Below are 19,389 nucleotides of genomic sequence, written 5' to 3' on the forward strand. Positions count from 1 at the left end.
TTGTTTATGAAAAATGTCTCAATTTTCTTCAAAATGCAGTTTCCCCTTTCGCAAATGATTATTTTGTTGTGTGCTTGAAAATGAAAAATAGGGATATTCTCAATACTATCATCGTAAAATTGGCTTTTTTCAACGGTACTATCAATTTATTGACTTTTATCCCGTAATTTGATTTTTTATTGGGGATAACTTGTGTTAAGTAAAATGTAATAGAATTAATTTTCGACTGAAAAACAAATTATATATTTGAAATTTTGGTGAAAAATTACGTAGAATTGATTCTTAAATCATATAAAATGGAGTCAATATGAGTAAAATAGTTTTAGTAAATAATTTGGTATGAAGTTTAAATATATATTACTCATTTTAACTCCAATTTACATGATTTAAAGGTCCATTTCATGTAAATTTTTACAAATATTTCAAACATACAATTTGTTTTCCGGTTCAAAATTAATTCTATTACATTTTACATATCACGGAAGTATTCTGAGCGAAAAACTAAATTTACAGGAAAAATCAATTCTACAGAGAATATCTCTAAAAATTATTTTCTACGATGTTCACATTAACTCTTTTTAATTTCAATATAAAATTATATTGGAAACTCATTTTAATTAATAACTTAAATCCGGGTGTTTATAAAATTGTATTGGAAACACATTTTAATTCATGTTAACCGACTTGAATTCGGGTGTTTGAAATGATAATTAAAAGAGTAACATATTTATTTTATGAGAATCATTTACCTGAGGATGACCTTAAGATATTACTTGAGATTATAACATTTTCTCATATAAATATAGGATGGTAAATTTATAATTTTGGGATGAGTTACTGGTATTTACAAAAATATCATTAAATTTGTACGGGAGAAGTTTATATCCTTAGGAGAGCACGGGAGTTACCTGAGATAATCTCAGGCCCATTTTTCTCTTATTTTATAATAATTCGGGTAAATCCCAAAAATAGAAGGGTAGGTTTATAATTCATAAACCTTGGATCTCGATCTCCAAAGCTCCTAGAACTAACTAATAATCCCCTGTCAGTTGTCTCCCCTCCAAACATGTCAGGTTCTCTCTCTCTCTCACCTCTATCTCTCCGAGTGTGTGCTTTATATGCATGATAGGTCTTTGGATTTAGTACAAACTCTTCTACTCCTCTTAGTTGCTTTTCACAAACATGTTTGATAATTTAGATCTGGAAGAAGCAATAGATACGTGTGTAGTTTAATACAATTTTTTTTGTTAGTATCTGTATTTGTTTGAGAACTTGTATCACTGTATGCCACTGTGCATCCTCCAGTTCTCTCTTTCTATAAGTGGCTAGCTTGTAGTTCTACTACGAGTACCCCTCGAGCTAGGGGTCTACACGGATCGGGTTGGGCGGATTGGGAGAATTTAGCAACCCAACCCAATTAATTCGGGTTTTCAAAATTTCAACCCAACCCAAACCGTTTAAATTTGTAATCTAAACCAATTTGTATACTTCAGGTTTGATCGGTTTATTAATTTACAAAATTAATATAAAAAAGTATAATAAAATATAAGGTTTCAAAGTCTAAAACACTTGAAAATAGTTCAAAACAATATTACAATCCTCCATATTGAATAGTCTTAAGCATCTAATTTTTGACACCAAAAGGACTAATAATATTGCTTACGCTTTAAATATTGGAATGAATCATAAATGCAAAAACATAACACTAATCAAACATCTATTGTTGTTACGAAATGAACTATAAACACGGAGGTTGTAAGTTACATTTAGAGATAAATGGATATATGTAATAGGCCTAAAAATAATTTTTGGATTAACTTATAGCATGTACATATATTTTTTAATCGGGTTGGGTTGGATTTGTTTAAAATTATTGAAAACCATATCCAACCCAATTAAATTGGATTGACATTTTTTCAACCCAAATATGTATCGGGTTGAAAAAAAATCTGGGTTGAAAAAAATCGGTTTGGTTCGGCCGAAATAGGGTTGGTCGGGTTTGCCAAACCGTGTACACCTCTACCTCGAGCTAGTTTACTGGTGGTTGTGTGCTAGACCTCAGTAGAGGTACAGTCCTTTTAACTTAAACTTATAAGTACGTCAGTATTCTAATTCACATAATCGGCCAGTTAAAAAAAGGTACCTAAGTTTTGTATTCCCATTTTCCGTTATGATTATTTGCTCATTTGCTATTGACAATTGCATTGCTATTTTCCGTTAGTATTACTGAACTTGTTAATCCAATTGATTCTGACATGGATTTCTAGAAGAATTATGGCAGGTTTTATGTGATCTATTACTATTTTAAATATTTCTGTCCTTTAAAGTTCTTGCACCATCTTTAATGGCAGGTAATGAAGCTCCAATTTTGGTGCACCATGGAACTTCATCAGATCAATTGCCTCTAAGCAAATTTAAACGTTGGCACTGGTGGCTTTTGGTATCAACCAACATTTTCTTTCTTCTGGCTGGTCAATGTGCTGCTGTTCTTCTGGGGAGATACTACTATGATAAAGGGGGAAACAGTAAATGGTTGGCTACACTTGTCCAAACTGCTGCCTTTCCTATACTCCTCGTCCCGTTACTTTTTATCCGTTCCTCTCAGATTTCTTCAACTGAATCCACATCATCTTCCATTGCTGTTATATCATTTATATATGTCATCCTCGGTGTGGTGATTGCGGGAGACAACATGTTGTATTCTGTTGGACTACTATACTTATCTGCTTCTACTTACTCGTTGATTTGCGCTACCCAATTAGCCTTCAATGCGATCTTCTCTTACTTCATTAACTCTCAGAAATTTACTGCCCTGATCTTTAATTCTGTCGTGGTTCTTTCCTTATCCGCTTCTTTAATTGCTATCAATGACGATTCTAGTGGACCATCAGGCCTCTCTAAATTGAAGTATGCCCTTGGATTCCTTACAACTTTAGCTGCCTCGGCACTTTACTCTCTTTTACTATCCCTTATGCAGTTTACATTCCAGAGTGTTCTACAGAAAGAAACATTTGCCGTAGTTTTGGAAATGCAAATCTATACATCAGTTGTTGCTACATGTGTTGCAATTATTGGCCTTTTTGCAAGTGGTGAATGGAGGACCTTACATGGAGAAATGAATGGTTTCACTGCAGGAAGTACATCTTATATTATGACTTTGATTGGTACGGCTGTTTCATGGCAGATTTGCTCTGTTGGTGTCGTGGGGTTGATTTTTGTGGTCTCGTCGTTGTTCTCCAATGTTATCAGTACACTTTCATTAGCGCTTACTCCTATTGCTTCCGTGATAGTCTTCCATGATAAAATGAATGATGTAAAGATAATAGCGATGTTAATGGCTATATGGGGATTTGCAACTTATATCTATCAGAATTACCTCGATGATCTTAAGGTAAGGAAACTTCACGCTAAGCATACTGATAGACATTATCAATCTTCAGGCTGCTAATACAGATGTAATAAGTAAGAATCCCCAATTACTTGTTTCAAGTTGTAGTTTCTGTCTCTCTTTTTGGGTAAATTAAAATATCAAAATTGACTCAATTGAAGTCCAAGGCATGCCAAGCCAAACAATTTTTTGCCACACACGGAACTTCCTACTACAACCAGTTGTGAGAGCATAATAAGCAGTCCATCCAGAAGCCAGCCACTGTGGAAAAATGCAACAAGTTGTCCAAGAAGTTACTGTATACTCGTCTTACCAGGTTTTTCTTCCTACATCCTTCTGCTAGGCTCTGGGGATTTCGTTATACCTAGGCATTCACTTACATGTTCAGGCTGTTTCAAATTTTAAGCGTCCATAGAATCAGGCTGCTTGTATTTTGAAATTCTATACATATGTTTTGATCTAAATTCATGTATCATTTCATATTTCTTTTGACATGATCCATCAATTTTCTTACAAGCCGATCTTTGTCTATTCATAGATTATACTTTTAGTTCTGGATGTATCTTTCTAATCTTTTGCTACTCTATCCTGCCATGGTAGTATTGTACTAGTTGATATCATCCTTAACTGTTTTTATATGAATAATGATATATGTTTTTTTACAAATCAATGAGAAGCTCATTGGTTTGCTTCATTATTAGGACGAATTTGTTGTGATTCTATGAGTTTCATTTGTGTCCTGTCATTGAGTTGCAAAACTCTCTAGAAAGATGATGTTTTAATTTCAACTACCATAATAACCCGTGCGAGATACGGATTATTTTCTAGAGTTTTTTTATACATGCAATTATAATATTTTTATTTATATTCTTATTTGTGAATGTTGTATAATGTCTAACGTATTTATCTGTATATCATTTTCATACAAGATATTACTAAATTACACAACATTTCGAATATAGTTCATTAAGAAAAATATATATATTCTTGTTTGTGTTGTATAATTGTATTTAATGAATGAATATAAACAGGGTAGTCAGTGTACGTTTAAAATGAAACAAATAAACTTAATATGTAGAATGTCAAAGAAAAAGTTAAAAATTAACATATATGTTGAATACAGAGTTGACCAAAATTTTGAATTTTATTTTAAATAAAATGTATAACTGGTCTATATTATTATTGAGTTCTCTAATAACTTATAATTAACTTACTCAATTTAAAAAGATAAAAATGAATAACTGAATTCAGAATTACTTGCAATCATAATATAAAATAATATAAAATTTACACTGTTGTTAATATAAAAGTTGATTTTAATGAAAAATGTTAGTTTCTGAAATTTAACGTATGTATGTTTGAAAAATGTTAGTTTTTTACACTACTCTTATCAAAATAAGATTAAGTTATATTTATCTATGTTAGCATCTGAATTATTGTATATTATATTTCTTAGAAAACTATGATGGTTTCAATTATTTTTATGCTAAATATCTTATTTATATATATGTATAATCATTATTAATATTTAGTGAGGCAATTGATTACTTAAATAACATATATTTATAATTATTTAAAAATTAAAATTATGTAATAAATAAATTGCAAGAATTTATATATGGTATTCACATTATCATTGACAAACAATCCATATCCGCGACCGAGTATCAATCATGTAACATAAAAATAAATTATATATTGTAGGACTTATTATTGATGTTCATGATTTTTTCAAAAATTTGAAAGAAAAATTGTAGTTATATTGTTATTTAAACTATTTTTAAGTTTCTTTCATTACAACTCTAATATTTCTTCATATAATAAATTGAAAATATTGTATACTATTCTCCTAAAATTAAATATTTTTTAATTCGATAAAGTTTTATAAATATTAGTTCAACAACTAGTTAATTCCTTCAAATTATTGAACATTATATATATTTTTAAATAGTATAAAATGTATTGAATCAAATGCTACAATATAGTATAGATATAACTTTTATTTGAATAATTCAAAATATTAAAATATTTTAAAATATATGTACAATATTATATTGATCAATAAATATTATTTATCGAAAAGAATTCTTTTTAAAATGCTAGTTTTTTTAAAGTGAAAAATAAAAAATAAATCGATTTAATATATCATCGTAGTTTTTACAAATCTCGTGAGATCTCATATCAAATTTCAAATATTTTTAAAATCGGGACAAGTCCCAAAACACTATTGCGCTACTGGTGAAGTTAGTAATTTTAATACAAATAATCAATTGACTTGATCCTATAATTACCTCAAAGACATTAATTTATATTAATATAAGATATTAAAAAAATTCACATTATTGGTAAGATATTCTCGTCGAACTTGTAATTTAAATTTACTAAACGTAGAATGTGACAATGTTTTTCGGTTAGTCATGTAGTCAAATTTCGAGTATTTTTTGAATAATGGGCCAAATTCTGATTTTAAATTCAAAATAAACTAAAATTTATTGACTCATTATAATTCGAACTTATCTAAATATTTAATACCAATCAATATTATTTATATATAGGCGATTCTATTTTCAATATTTTCTTTAGAAATTATATATGTACATTTTAATTACTTTTTATAATAAAAAGATATGTTAAAAATATATAAAATATATTTTCAAACTAAAAAATAATAATAAATAAAATAATAATCCATTTATGTACGATGCCTAACTTTATATCTGGAATTCAGTTTTTTAAAATTAATTGTACAAATATTCAAGTAATTATCATTTTTTTTTGCAGAATTTAAGTAGCTATCTTTAAAATTAAATAAAATATTCCTTTAGTACACTTACATATTATGTATATGATAAAAAAAACACATGAGATAATATGGTGTAGTGGTACGGAGTTGTATAGAAGATCTTTTCAATGAGAAGATTAGAAGATCTTTCAAAGTGAAGATCTTTTCAATTTTTATATAAATATTAAAAATAGGGGTAGTTTAGTCTTTTCAATTAGAAGATCTTTCAAAGTGAAGCATGTGACCTTGGATTTAGAAGTTGAACTCTTGTTTACGCACTTGCTGCATTGTTCTTATTGAAGTTAACTCTTCTTCCAGCTCAGCAAACCAGCTCAGCAATGCAGTATATGAAGAATAAAGTAGTGGAGTCTGTTATCCACGTCAGCACAATAGAGTTAGTTAGATTATATGCATGTTAATATAGATTGGCTTTGGATTGGATCGGCCTAAAACCATATTCATATCTATTTATTTTTCCGGATTCGGATCGGATCGGCTCCGGATTTTTTATAGGACGATCCATATCCGGATCCATTCGGATCACGGATTTTGGATCGAATATCCGCTCCATTTATGTATATTTATTTTTTTAACTTGACTTATTACAAAATTTATTTAAAATTTACAGTTCCGAAAAAAAATTAAAATACAACGAAATTCAAAAAAAAATTACAAACTAAAATTCGCTTTTTGAAATAAACATACCGATTTTAATGCTAACTATGAAAAAATTGATGTTGCGAAATGAAAATGTTATATTAATCGAGACTTTGGGATATGCGGCTCTAAAAGGTAAAAGAATTAGGGTTATAGAAATGAGGTCATAGAAATGGACTGTACGTTTGAGACCGAACCGAACGAAATATAGATAATGGAACTTCACTCGAGGATAATACGTTTAAAATTAGAATTATTAAAAAATATTTTTATTTTTTATTATATATATATATAACCAGATCGTGTTATTAACGAATCGGATCGACCTAAATTTATATCTGATCCATTTATAATCGGATATTTCTTATCGGATCGGATCCCGGATCGGATTTTTAATAGGTCGATTCATATCCGCTAAAATGGCCTCGAATCGGATCGGGTCGGATCAGATTTTCACTCCATTGACGGGCCTAAGTTAGAATGTCCTACAAGTTAACAGCTGTAATAGAGGGGTATAAGAGTAGTTTTTAGGCAAGACTATTATAACTTCTTCAGTAATCTTTTTCCTCTTCTGAGTTTTTCATTACTCTGTAGAATGTCAAGTGATTTGCTTAATACATTTTCATGAGTTTGTTCTCACTCTCTTGTTCTTTGAATTAACAGCATCGAATCATTGTTAGTTTTAACACTTCTCATCTCTTTTTAGGTGGACAAAAGGATATAAGATGCAATAATGCTTCTAAATAGAAAATATGATGGATGTCCCCTCCCAAGGCACCTGAAGTTGAAGGTTTATTAAGAGCATTATTGACCTCTTATCTTGTCTTTAACTATTTTTTTATTACAGTATCCATGTTCGTAATGTGACAATGTGGAAGAAAGTCGATTATCTAAAGCAGGCATGGAATGGAAGAACAGGAAAGATTTGAAAGTAAAGGATGCTGGCACTGCATTTGTGTTTGGGTTGGAGTGTTTTACATGGTATTGTGGTGGTGAGATTGTTGTAATGTGTAACAAATTAGAAAATTGTGGACATTCAAGTGACTGAATTATAAATTAAGATAAATGGTATTTTAAGAAAAAAATAATAATGGAATTCTAGCAAATTCCGCAACTAGAGGCACTCCTATCAGTTTTCCAAGTACCAGTACTCTCCGTGTAGGTGTAGGTACAACATCATATATTGATCGAAAAGTAAAGTCATCGTCTATTTCAATTGAAATTATATTATATATTGATCGACCTATAAAATTATCGCCTATTAACATCACAAATTTTAATTTTGTGATTCCTTAAATGGATATTTTTATATATGTTTAGAATATTTTCTCTAATTTTTATGAGATATTTATTATTATAATAAATGTAATCTATAATGTATTTTATTAGATCTGTATTTCAATTTTGAATTATAATAGATTTATTATAATATGTATTCCTTATTTATATGTTTTAAAAAATTCATATGCTCTAAATTTTTTATAACATGGCCTGTAATTTTTTCTTTTTACAAAATGAAACAGGACAATGCAATAGTAATAATTATACCTAGATGTAATCTAAATTTTTTCGTTATTTTATAAGATACAAATGAAAACTATCTATTCAAAAATATTTTAAATCAAATTTACCCACTCCAATATTTAGAAAAAATGATACAATTTTAACTCGGTTATAAATGATTTGTTAATTGTTACTTATATTTATTTTTATTAAGATAATCGTTGCTTGTATTATATATATAATATAATATTTTTAATATTATTTTATATCAAGAATATATAATTATAGTGCAATTTCTTAATTAATTGCATATTGTATTTGTTATACAGATTATTAGATATTATTGTAAAATAATAGAATAAATAAAATAAGTATAGTTTATAGCTATATTTTAGGACTATATAACGACCAAACCGTAACCTCCTTACTTTAATTATATATAGGATATAATTAATAAAAATAACCAAATTCTGAAAATATAGACAATTTTAGCCGATGAAATAAGTATTCATTTTATATGGTAGTGGAGTGAGTCATATATAAACTATACAATTACGAGTATATATAATTGAGACCCAAGTGGAATAAAATTTGTCATTTGTTCAAAATAATTATTTTTGTTAATTTTTATAAACAATGTGTTATTTTTGTATTTTTTGAGGGAGACGTTTTATCCGTTGTGTATCCCTCACGTGCGTTTTAATAATAGTGAAAGTTAAAAGTATTTTGTCTGTTATCTCCAAAAGGTTTAGTTGATCGACTTGATTCAGTTGTGATTCCCGAGGCAAAGAAAAAGGAAGGACTTCTCAGTTTCTCAGGTACACCTCCTCCTTTGATCCCAGTCCCTGCTCTAATATATGTTTGTGCTGCGGTGGAGCTTTTATCTCTTCTTCTACAGTAGGAGGAGCAGAAGGTCACTGAATTTATAAGCCGAATATTATTAGTTTTTCTCATTCCCTGGAGTCTGGATGGCTGGATCATATTTGTTTCCATTAGATTATATTATGTCAATTATTAATCTTTCTGCACGACTACATTTAGTTTAAGTGTATGGGATATACCGATTAGTGAATCTCGGTCGATGGAGTTAATTGTTTCTTTATCTTCATGTTTTATAATTTTCGGTTAAATAATAAAAAGTAGACGTTGATATCGGATTGAGTTTGTCTAATACTGACATTACACTGCATCGATCTTTTTGGTTATGTATATTGTTAGATAGGTTGAACAGGTTGATAAAACTAGTATTTGTGGACATTCGAATCTTGACAAATGGAAGTGGACCAAAGAACTTTGAGGAAGCAAATCATGTCCTAGTGTAGCTTATATGTAACTTACTGTGAAAGTTTAACGCCTCTTTCTGTCAGTATAAGTTACAGCGATTAAGAAAAGTGGCACCAATTCTTCTGTGAATATATAACCTGGTGCTTTTGTCAGGTTTTGCCTGTATAACCACATTAGCCTTTTTTCTAAATAAGAAATTTTGTTCCTCAGAATAAACTAAGAACAAGTCTGGGCAAACCCCTCGGCTAAGAACTAATAGACAGGCCTGCAATTCCTGCTATATCAATACAAAGATACCTCATAAACAATACTCCAATAAAAAACCTATGGAACTTGAGCACTACGAGCAGATTAATAAAGTGAACTAATTATGATAAGTCACGAGCTACAAGCAGATTAATAGTACATTAGCTTTCAGGAAGTCTACACACCTTATCTTTATCTGTCTTCACTTTCGCCAGACTCATATTACAAATTATCGAGAGTAATGGAAAACGAAAAGAAGGAAGTACCAAGGCCAGACAAAGGTTTATTGCAGAGCCCAGAGTTATATCAGGTACTACTCTAATATGTCTTCATCTTATTTCTATCTTAGTTGATCCCTTTGGCATTTGGGTAATTACCGAAGTTAAAGATTTCATTACCATGATGCAGTACATCCTAGAGAGTAGTGTATACCCAAACGAACCAGAGCCTCTTAAGGAGCTAAGGGCTGTTACAGCAAGCCATCCCAGGTAAACTTGTCCTCTGTTTCTAACTATTAAGGATAACTCTAATGCTTCAGGTACTAGTTCTTCCTTGTTCAGTTATTAGGTAACCCATCAGACAAAGTGACAACTATAATTTAAAGCCTTTCCCTTATTATCTGAGAAATATTCTAAGCTTCAGGATACTGATTCACTTAACTAGTTTGAAGTTGTAATGTTCTGAGACGAACAAATATGAGCTTTTTGGATTCAGAAATATGCCTTTTTTGTTGGAATATCTTTTAGGGCCTCAATGGGAACGGCCCCAGATGCAGGCCAGATGATGTCCATGCTCTTACAGCTGGTGGATGCTAAAAGAACTATTGAAATTGGAGTTTTTACTGGATATTCCCTGCTCCGAACTGCTCTGACAATTCCATGTGATGGCAAGGTTCTTCTCATCTTCTAGAATTTGTAAAAAAAATTATATGTATATGCATTCATGCTCCAATTTTGACATGACATGCAGATTGTAGCAGTAGATTTGAATGTTGATACATATGAGATTGGTTTGCCAATTATTAGGAAGGCCGGAGTAGAACACAAAATCAACTTTATTCAATCTGAGGCCTTGCCTGTCTTGGATAAACTCTTGGAAACTGTATGTTAATGTCTCATTTTGTCATTATCAATATAGAATACATGTGCAATCGATCCTAGACACTTCATTTTAATTCTATATGAATTTTCCTGCAGTCTGAAAATGAAGGAAGTTTTGATTTTGCTTATGTTGATGCTGACAAGATAAATTATCTCAACTATCATGAAAGACTCTTAAAATTGTTAAAAGTTGGTGGGGTAGTCGTGTATGATAACACACTATGGGGAGGTACTGTTGCAATGCCTGAGGAGCATGTTGCAGAAGAGTGGAAAAAACCCGGCAGGCAATGGACATTAGAGCTTAATAAGTTCTTGGTATCTGATTCTCGCATTCAAATTTGCCTTGCACCTTTGGGTGATGGAATGACCATCTGTAAGAGATTGATCTGAAATACTTCTTACATCTAATTGCAACATCTCGAAGCTTTGCAAGATTGAAGAGTCGTTCCATTACAGTGACCATATGGTACTTGGTTATGTGTCATGTAACAAATAAGACATTCGTATTGTGCAAGGGATAAAAATAATTGGTCTTTTAAATAATAAATGAAGTAGCTTTCATTCTTGCAACTACTATTTGCATATTCTCTGATATGCAAATACAGCTTGGCATTTCTTTTGGTCAAAATTACAGTTTTCGAACAAATATAACGTGCATGTTCACCAGTCAAAAAATGGCACTCTGTTCCCAAAATATATGCCGCCTTAATACAATATTAGCCATATAAATTGGAGATCTGCTAATGACAAGCAATCAAATACAAGCTCTGCCTCACTAGCTACCGCAGAAATCAACTAACCTAACATTGACGTATTTTGTAATAAAGAGGACCGGTTGTTCTGTAAATTAGTCACATAAAGTACAGAACAAAATTACATCCCCTAGAAACAAATCAGGGCTTAACCTTCGGTTAATTCTTTCTCCTCCTAGCAAATGTTTCTGCCACCAATAGAGGAAATGCAATAGTTGCATCACAATGTACCTGATTAAACCAAACAACATCAAGCAAAACGTTAAGAACCAGAAGTATCATCCTACAGTATAGGTATACTGAAATCGTCAAATCATGACTTAAAATTACTAGTATATTACTAGAGCCAGGAGTCATAGGAGGAAATCCAAAACAAGGAATATGTTCAACCTTTACAGTCTTAGCAGAACCACGAATTTTCCCCCAAGATACAGCTTCATCTGGACGGGCACCGGAATCACTTCCATCAAATTCCTGAGCCGTGTTAATGAAGACGGCAAAATCTGCGCCATTACGCATCATATTCGCATTGCATATGTGATGTTTGGGTAGCCCGCCTCCAAGAATTATCATCCCTGTCTTCCTAGGACTTGCATGTACTGCCTCGCCATTCATAGCTCTTATATCTATAAATCAAGGTAACAATGACGGTCCTTTTCTTACAAACTTCTAATATAACCGCACAAATGAAAATAGAAAATCTTACCTTGCACTAGATCAACGACTAGACCAGGATTACGGAAAGAGTGAAAGTAGAGCATGTCCCCTAAAGAGCCATCTGTTATTCCAGGGCAGTAGACAGACACATTGTTCTGAAAGTAGACAAGTAAATTTTATGGTCTAAACATGAGGTCAGGGGTGATAACTGATAAGTCATTAAAAAATAAGCTTTAAGTTGAACTAATATGGAAACAGAAATGTTGGGAATCATAGAAAACCTTTTGCAGAATTATAGTATTACAAACTCTTTTCTATGACTTTGCTTCAAGTTTCTAATTAAATGTCTAATTATATTATGATTTTTTTTGTAAACAATATATTAGAGATATATACAATTTAAACTACCAAAACTGTACAAGGTTCTATAAGTATATTACATGATGTTGATGTAAAGCAAGGAACCTAAACAATCTTTAATAAATTTTTGTATATTATAACCATTAACCCACATGCACCTCAATAATCACAATAAAATGAGATTAAAGCTTCATGATTCAGTTTTTTTTACCGTAGGCCCATTTACATGCAAAATTTGGTAACAAACATCCTTCCTAAAGAACACTTTTTATACCGTTAACAACACCAATTCTAAAACCAGAGCTTCTTCAGAGTTCCAGACACAATAGCCATCAAGGATAAACAATGATTTCTCCATTGCATTCCGGATGCTGACCTCTTTATTGAAGGCCCGTCAACATGCATATATGTTAACAGTGTATATATGGATGCATGAGTATCCGAATTTCAAATTGCAAATGACATTTGCCAAGTACAACGAATATATGGCAAGTGCAGGATAGAAAAGATTAGTTCAGTTAATTAAATCATTGCGATAGATAATATGTTACAAAACTGACCTTATATGCCCAGTACAAATATGAACTCTCGTGATTAATTTCTTTTCCCAATCGAGCAATTAATTTCGATGGTGTCCATAACACACCCTGTTAAATGAAACAATTCCCAGAGTTAGATATGTGCTGCTCTCTCCAAAGCTTTAAATCAGAAACAAAAATGAAGAGGTTAGTAGAAGTATGAAAAGTATTCAAATACTTAATATTTAAGCAATCATGATTCACGAGATATTTAAAAACAGAAATAGATAGTACTTTGTTTTAAATTCTGCGCCTTCTGCATATCTTGTATGTGTTGAGCAACAATGAACAGAAGTCACCAGCAAATGAATTAAGTGTCCAGCTTTTAGTTCTGTTTTTCTAAGTTGTAAAAAACTTTTTTATTGTTTTTAACTAGTCATATAGTAAAATACCTTGGCAGTCTGCTCCTCCAACATCTGGTCAAATATCGGAATGATCCAATCCTCAAATTTGCAGTAGTTATCATTAGGAACCAGCAAGTTACCAATACGATTTAGCCCTTTGGAGCGCAGAGCAGCACCCGCTAAAGAAAAATCACCCTTATACGTGGGTGCAAGGCACTTTATAAGATCTTCTTCCACTCCACCAGCTGTTGTAACCACTACATCAACCTGTAGCCAATGGATAACAAAGATCAGAGTTGAGCCTTTTCCGAGATTAGGGATGTACATAATATAACTGTTGTTTTACATGAAGCCTCTGCCCTCACGTTCAACCTATGTCTGGTTACAACCTTAGAAAAAATAATATCTCTCTTCATTGTCCAATCATTGACATCTGACATGCCAAAACTGATTTTAAAAATGGCATATAGGAGAACACCCTTTTTCAAACCAGAACCAAATAATATAACTGTTATTTTACATGAAGCCTCTGCCCTCACGTTCAACCTATGTCTGGTTACAACCTTAGAAAAAATAATATCTCTCTTCATTGTCCAATCATTGACATCTGACATGCCAAAACTGATTTTAAAAATGGCATATAGGAGTAACTTATTTACCAATTCATATATTTTCACAGTGGTTGCATCTTGTAGTGTTGACTGGTGCATCAGTAATTTTATTCATTCAATATATTATTTAAGTATTTAACTGCTATTTCAGAATCATTCGGTCATTACATCAAACAGGTATATTGTAGCATTAGAATTACTTACTAAAAAAACACAAGTAGAAAAGTAAACTATACTGACCATATGATGCTGAACAAGATACCTAATGGTGTCACGGACACCAGAAGAGACAAGATTTGAAGTGAATCCCAAAAACAACTTGCTCTTTACCGACTCTCTGTATGCTGGATCCCTCTCCTCTTCACTACAATCCTCGGCTATAGGCTCATTTGCAAGCCTCCAATCTAGCTTCAAAACCATAGTAACCACCAAATCAGAACATAAAATAACTATAATTCAAATTAAATATAAGTTTGTTTAAAAAAAGACTAACCATTTGATTGACGGCTTGAATGGCCTCACCAAGATTGGAGGCTTGGAAACCGGTGGACAACAAGGAGTTAAGAAGCTGATGATAATCGACTCCTTGATTGAAATCATAGCCCTCAATTTTAGTGCAAGAATCTTCTAAATTTTCTGATTGTTTAAAGACCACCTCGCGTACAGAGTCCATTATGTTCTCTTTAGTTGAATTTGTATCTCCCATTTTATTCCTGTAAGCATTTAGTAACTTGGTGAGTTATAGAACTTATAGGATCGCTTAGTCTTCGGTTGTGTGCATTGCTCTTCTTATGTAGACTTGCCATTGTCTTTTAACCATAATTAACAATTTCATTTGATCCATAATTTTTCAATATCACGTGCTTTTAAACCATTAGAATAATAGCCTCTAAAGTCGAAACCGCAGAAGTTTTTCAATTTATCAAGGTAAAAATACGCCCTCCCAATTATGTCTGGACCCAAAAGAAGTATTAATTTATTGAGGTTCTATTGTAAACCTATGTTCTTTTTCCATCTTTCTTCTTAATTTTTTAAGTTAAAAATAAATGATCTTAAATTAAGGAAAAAAAATTAATCATGAAGTCAAAATTTTACTTTAAAAAACTTGCTTACATAAAATTTTAACAAATGTATAAAATCATAATACATCACATACACAACACTCAGCAACAGATTATTTTGGAGGTGGTCCTGATGCAACTGATACTCTTTTCAGGAGTTCGAACCCCCGCAATCTAAACTAAAGCTTTTACACGGAGACTATTTTCGGGAATCTGAAAATGTCTATATTAGCCATTTAAATAACAAATTCATAATAGGTGTTCATTAAAAACATTAGCAAACGATTAAAAAGTTTAAACAACGAGATGAGTGTTACCGAAATTACACTGTACCATTATACCTACTAGTACTCAGAAATAATCAACAAAAATATTCATTTACAATTACAATCAACAAGGATCATATCAAGATCACAAATTGACAGTAATCTTGATTAATAGTCCAAACTAAACTGCCCTATTTACGAAAAGCTAGCATCTTTACATTCTCTTAAACACCAATTCAAACGGGGTTTCGAAACTACTATTAGCCTAGTGGAATTAGCAGCTAATACTTATATCTAGAGCTTAACAGCGATGTTTATGCATAAAGGTAGGATTTTTATTAAGTAAAAGTGAGTTGCTTCAAGTCTTGAATATCAGTACAACAAAGATTGAATTAATCACATTTAAAAGCAAATAAATAAAAAGAAACAATAGGTAATAAAGAAAGATTATCAGCAAGAACAAATATACAAACAAATATTCATATAGAACATACCCTTCTCGGGTGTGTGAATAAATCAGTGTTCTTGAGAGATGGAATGAAAAAACAGTAAAGTTAGAGCTTGAGAATGAACCCCTTTTGCAATTTGAGGCACAAAAATAAGGACGAATATTTAGGAAAGAAATAAAATACTCCCACCGTCGTTGATAGTTGTCAAATTTACAAAAAAAAAAAACTCTAAATAGTTCTCACATTTTTTATTCAAATATATTTTATAGAGTTTTTTCATTTATAACTTTGTATATTTAATTTCAATGACTCTATATTTAACGTAGATACACATGCCTTAAATATAATAATTAGAAGTAAACATGAAAATAAAGTAAAAAATTAAAATAATTAAAATAATCAGTACTAACTTGCAACTAAGTTATCAAGTTAAAAAAACTTTTAATCAAATCATAATGTATTTAAAAACTTACAAATTCATCATTCCCGTCAATTCCGTTAAAATCTCTAACAAAAAATGATGTGACATACTCTCAAGTTTATCTCAATTTTCAATTAGGTCATTGACTTTATTTCAATTTTCAATTAGATTATCAACTAAATTTAATTTAAAAATATATTAAATTTAAAATTGAATATACTTACTTATTTTATATACTTAGAAAAATATCATAACTTTCAATTTAATTACTTTTTCTCCGAATAATGGCACTACACTTTAATTCAATTTAAATTTGTATAACCATTTAATTCATATATTTAATTTTTTTCCCAAATGTTATAGTTTAATTATATAATTTAGATATCACGTATTTTTCAATATTTTAGATATCAAAACACTTTATTTTTTGAAATCCAAATGCTTATAATCTATACAAGTAGTGTTGATGTTTCCAGTGTGATTATAATATAATTAAGTTTAGAATTGATAAAATATTATAAGGTTGGTTGATAAGTGGAATTTATATCCACTTAGAACGCTTCGTAAAGGTTCGAATTGGTGTTTTGTACTCAAATTATGTGTGTTTTGATGTATTTTTGTAGTGTTTTGTATTTCAGGGCATATTTGAAGGAAGGTATGGATTTTACATGTTTTATGCTTAGAAGAGTGTTAGGATGGAGTCTCGGTCGAATGCGTGAAAGAAGCCAACAATTGAAGGCAAAAAAATAAGAAAATCTAGTTTTCCAGAAGGCCGGGGCGGCCGCGCTACACTTGGGAGCGGCCGCGCCCGTTTGGCAAAATCTCAGGGCGGCTGCGCTGGATCTGGGGGCGGCCGCGCTAGGTCGTTTTCTCATAATCCTGTTTCTGCTTGAATTTTGAGCGTTTGAAGGCCCAGGACGTCCAGAAGCCTATAAATACCAATAAAAAGATGTTTTTCATATAGAAGAGCAAGGAGATAATAGCAAGAAGACCTAATAGCACAATACAACGAAGGAGAAGAAGATCTAGTTTTTACTTGTGATTCTTTGCTTAAGTTGTAATATTGGATGCTTGTTTTCTTTGTTATTTGAACCTAATATTCTTGTTAACGCACTTTGTTATTATTATTCAGTTTATAAAGACCTAGTTTATTTATCATGCTTTCATCGGAACCCATGATGACGATGAGCGCGGTTATGAACTAATCGTTACCGTGGGATTCTAACGGATTTACTTATGGATTTTTATAGTTAATTATTTCGATACCTAAGTGTGTGGTGATTGTATGATATCCTAGTATTGGTTGTGCTTATTCGTCTTATGTGCGTCGCGAACATATAAGATAGCGTGTTAATCTATATTGAAGCGACAATGAATATAGAGGTTAAGAACTTGTCATGCTAGCATAGGTTCATGTATTTGTTATGCATGATTCGTAAGTAATTTTAACCATCTTACTTGCCCTATGTAATCACGATAGATAACTTGTTCATTAAACCTTTATGTTGTCAAACTCTATAGACATATAGGATCTTAACATAATTGGTGTTTATTCAACTTGTATCTCTTTTGTGGATGCCTAATAGTAGGTTATTCGCACAACGAAAGTTGGCGTTTACTAGTTTCGTGTTATCTGATTAGTTGTCATCACCATTGCATGATAAGGTTAAGAACAATGACTTTGAATAAAGTATTTAATGAAGTTAGAATCTCATGTTTGTCTCATATAGTTAATTCAATCAGTTTTAATCTCTTAGTTAATTGCATGTTAGTTTAATCTTAGTTAAAAATATCTCAACTTGTTATTGTCTTAGCATTGAACGATAACCATACCATTGTTGCATAAGTGCATAAATTGAAGTTAACCTAAACCAGTCTCTGTGGGAACGAATCTGATTCATATCTTATACTACTTGTGAACGCGTATACTTGCGTGTAATTTTAGCGCGTGTTTTCGTCCTAACAAGTTTTTGGCGCCGCTGCCGGGGAAACTTGGTGTTAATTTTTAGTTTATGTGCTTGACATCAGTGGTCGTTAAAGTTCACTGACTAGGTTATTTTGCTTACTTATTTTGCTTGTTGTTGTTTCAGGTACTCTAGAGATCATGCATGCGAACACGTTCTCAATCTCGTAAGGAAGCACTGGAAGAAGTCGAAGTAGTTGAAGAAGTTTTTGAAGAAGTCGAGAAAGTTGAAGAATAAGCTATTATTGTAATGGGAGAATCAGTAGCAAATCCGAAAGCTTTGATGGATTATTCTCAGCCAAAGATCAATGATATTCAGTCTAGCACTATCAGACCAGCCATCGCGGCTAATACTTTTGAAATCAAATCTAACACGATTCAGATGGTGCAGAATTCAGTCCAGATTGGGGGTTCTCCAACGGAAGATCCCAGCATCCACATTAGAGATTTCATCGAGATCAACGACACTTTCAAGTTCAACAATGTTTCTGAAGATGCTATAAAGCTAGGGCTTCTCCCATTCTCTCTAAGGGATAAGGCCAAGTGTTGGTTACATTCTCTACCACCAGGCTCTATTACTACTTGGGAAGATCTTACTCAGAAGTTTCTTACTAAATTCTTTCCTATGGCAAAGACAACTGCAATCAGGAACGCTCTTACTCAATTTACGCAGCAATCGGGAAAGTCTTTGTGTGAAGTTTGAGAGCGCTATAAGAAGATGCTTAGGAAGTGTCCTCATCATGGGATGCCTGACTGGATGATTATCAACTATTTTTATAATGGTTTGGGAGCACAGTCTAGACCCATGCTCGATGTAGCATCAGGTGGAGCCTTATGGGCTAAAAGCTACGATGAAGCTTATGAGTTGATTGAACTGATGGCTGCTAATGAATACCAGAACCCAACTCAAAGACTACCTCAAGGCAAGGTAGCAGGAATTCGGGAGGTGGATACAGCTACTGCTATA

At 31.8% G+C, this 19,389-nt stretch overlaps 3 protein-coding genes and 1 non-coding gene across 6 annotated transcripts; 2 read left to right on the forward strand and 2 right to left on the reverse strand.

Moving 5' to 3' along the window:
- The first annotated feature begins 895 nt into the window (after nt 1-895).
- On the forward strand, nt 896-3,907 carry LOC141704028 (putative purine permease 11). Its single transcript, XM_074507376.1, has 2 exons — nt 896-1,073; nt 2,352-3,907. Exons 1-2 carry the CDS (start codon nt 1,067-1,069, stop codon nt 3,446-3,448), a joined length of 1,104 nt encoding a protein of 367 aa, XP_074363477.1. The 5' UTR covers nt 896-1,066; the 3' UTR covers nt 3,449-3,907.
- A 5,115-nt stretch (nt 3,908-9,022) lies between these two features.
- Nucleotides 9,023-11,530, forward strand: LOC141704030 (putative caffeoyl-CoA O-methyltransferase At4g26220). 2 transcript variants are annotated; one of them, XM_074507380.1, is made up of 6 exons: nt 9,023-9,148; nt 10,076-10,170; nt 10,269-10,348; nt 10,607-10,751; nt 10,830-10,961; nt 11,057-11,530. In XM_074507380.1, the coding sequence occupies exons 2-6, from the start codon at nt 10,102-10,104 to the stop codon at nt 11,348-11,350; spliced, it is 720 nt and encodes a 239-aa protein (XP_074363481.1). In that variant the 5' UTR covers nt 9,023-9,148; nt 10,076-10,101; the 3' UTR covers nt 11,351-11,530. The 2 variants fall into 2 exon arrangements, with proteins under 2 accessions (XP_074363481.1, XP_074363480.1); XM_074507379.1 differs by lacking the exon at nt 9,023-9,148 and having other exon boundaries at nt 9,991-10,170.
- Nucleotides 11,531-11,643: 113 nt separating this feature from the next.
- LOC141704029 (deoxyhypusine synthase) lies at nt 11,644-16,182 on the reverse strand. 2 transcript variants are annotated; one of them, XM_074507377.1, is made up of 8 exons: nt 16,084-16,182; nt 14,756-14,975; nt 14,503-14,670; nt 13,700-13,918; nt 13,290-13,376; nt 12,419-12,524; nt 12,103-12,338; nt 11,644-11,943 (listed from the first exon to the last, which is right to left on the reverse strand). In XM_074507377.1, the coding sequence occupies exons 2-8, from the start codon at nt 14,966-14,968 to the stop codon at nt 11,872-11,874; spliced, it is 1,101 nt and encodes a 366-aa protein (XP_074363478.1). In that variant the 5' UTR covers nt 14,969-14,975; nt 16,084-16,182; the 3' UTR covers nt 11,644-11,871. The 2 variants fall into 2 exon arrangements, with proteins under 2 accessions (XP_074363478.1, XP_074363479.1); XM_074507378.1 differs by having other exon boundaries at nt 16,063-16,167.
- Nucleotides 16,183-19,062: 2,880 nt separating this feature from the next.
- On the reverse strand, nt 19,063-19,169 carry LOC141704033 (small nucleolar RNA R71). Its single transcript, XR_012567796.1, has one exon. It is a non-coding gene; the product is annotated as a small nucleolar RNA R71 (small nucleolar RNA).
- Between the last annotated feature and the right edge of the window lie 220 nt (nt 19,170-19,389).

This window comes from Apium graveolens, unplaced genomic scaffold (assembly GCF_009905375.1).
Source record: "Apium graveolens cultivar Ventura unplaced genomic scaffold, ASM990537v1 ctg7324, whole genome shotgun sequence".
Classification (NCBI taxonomy): domain Eukaryota; kingdom Viridiplantae; phylum Streptophyta; class Magnoliopsida; order Apiales; family Apiaceae; genus Apium; species Apium graveolens.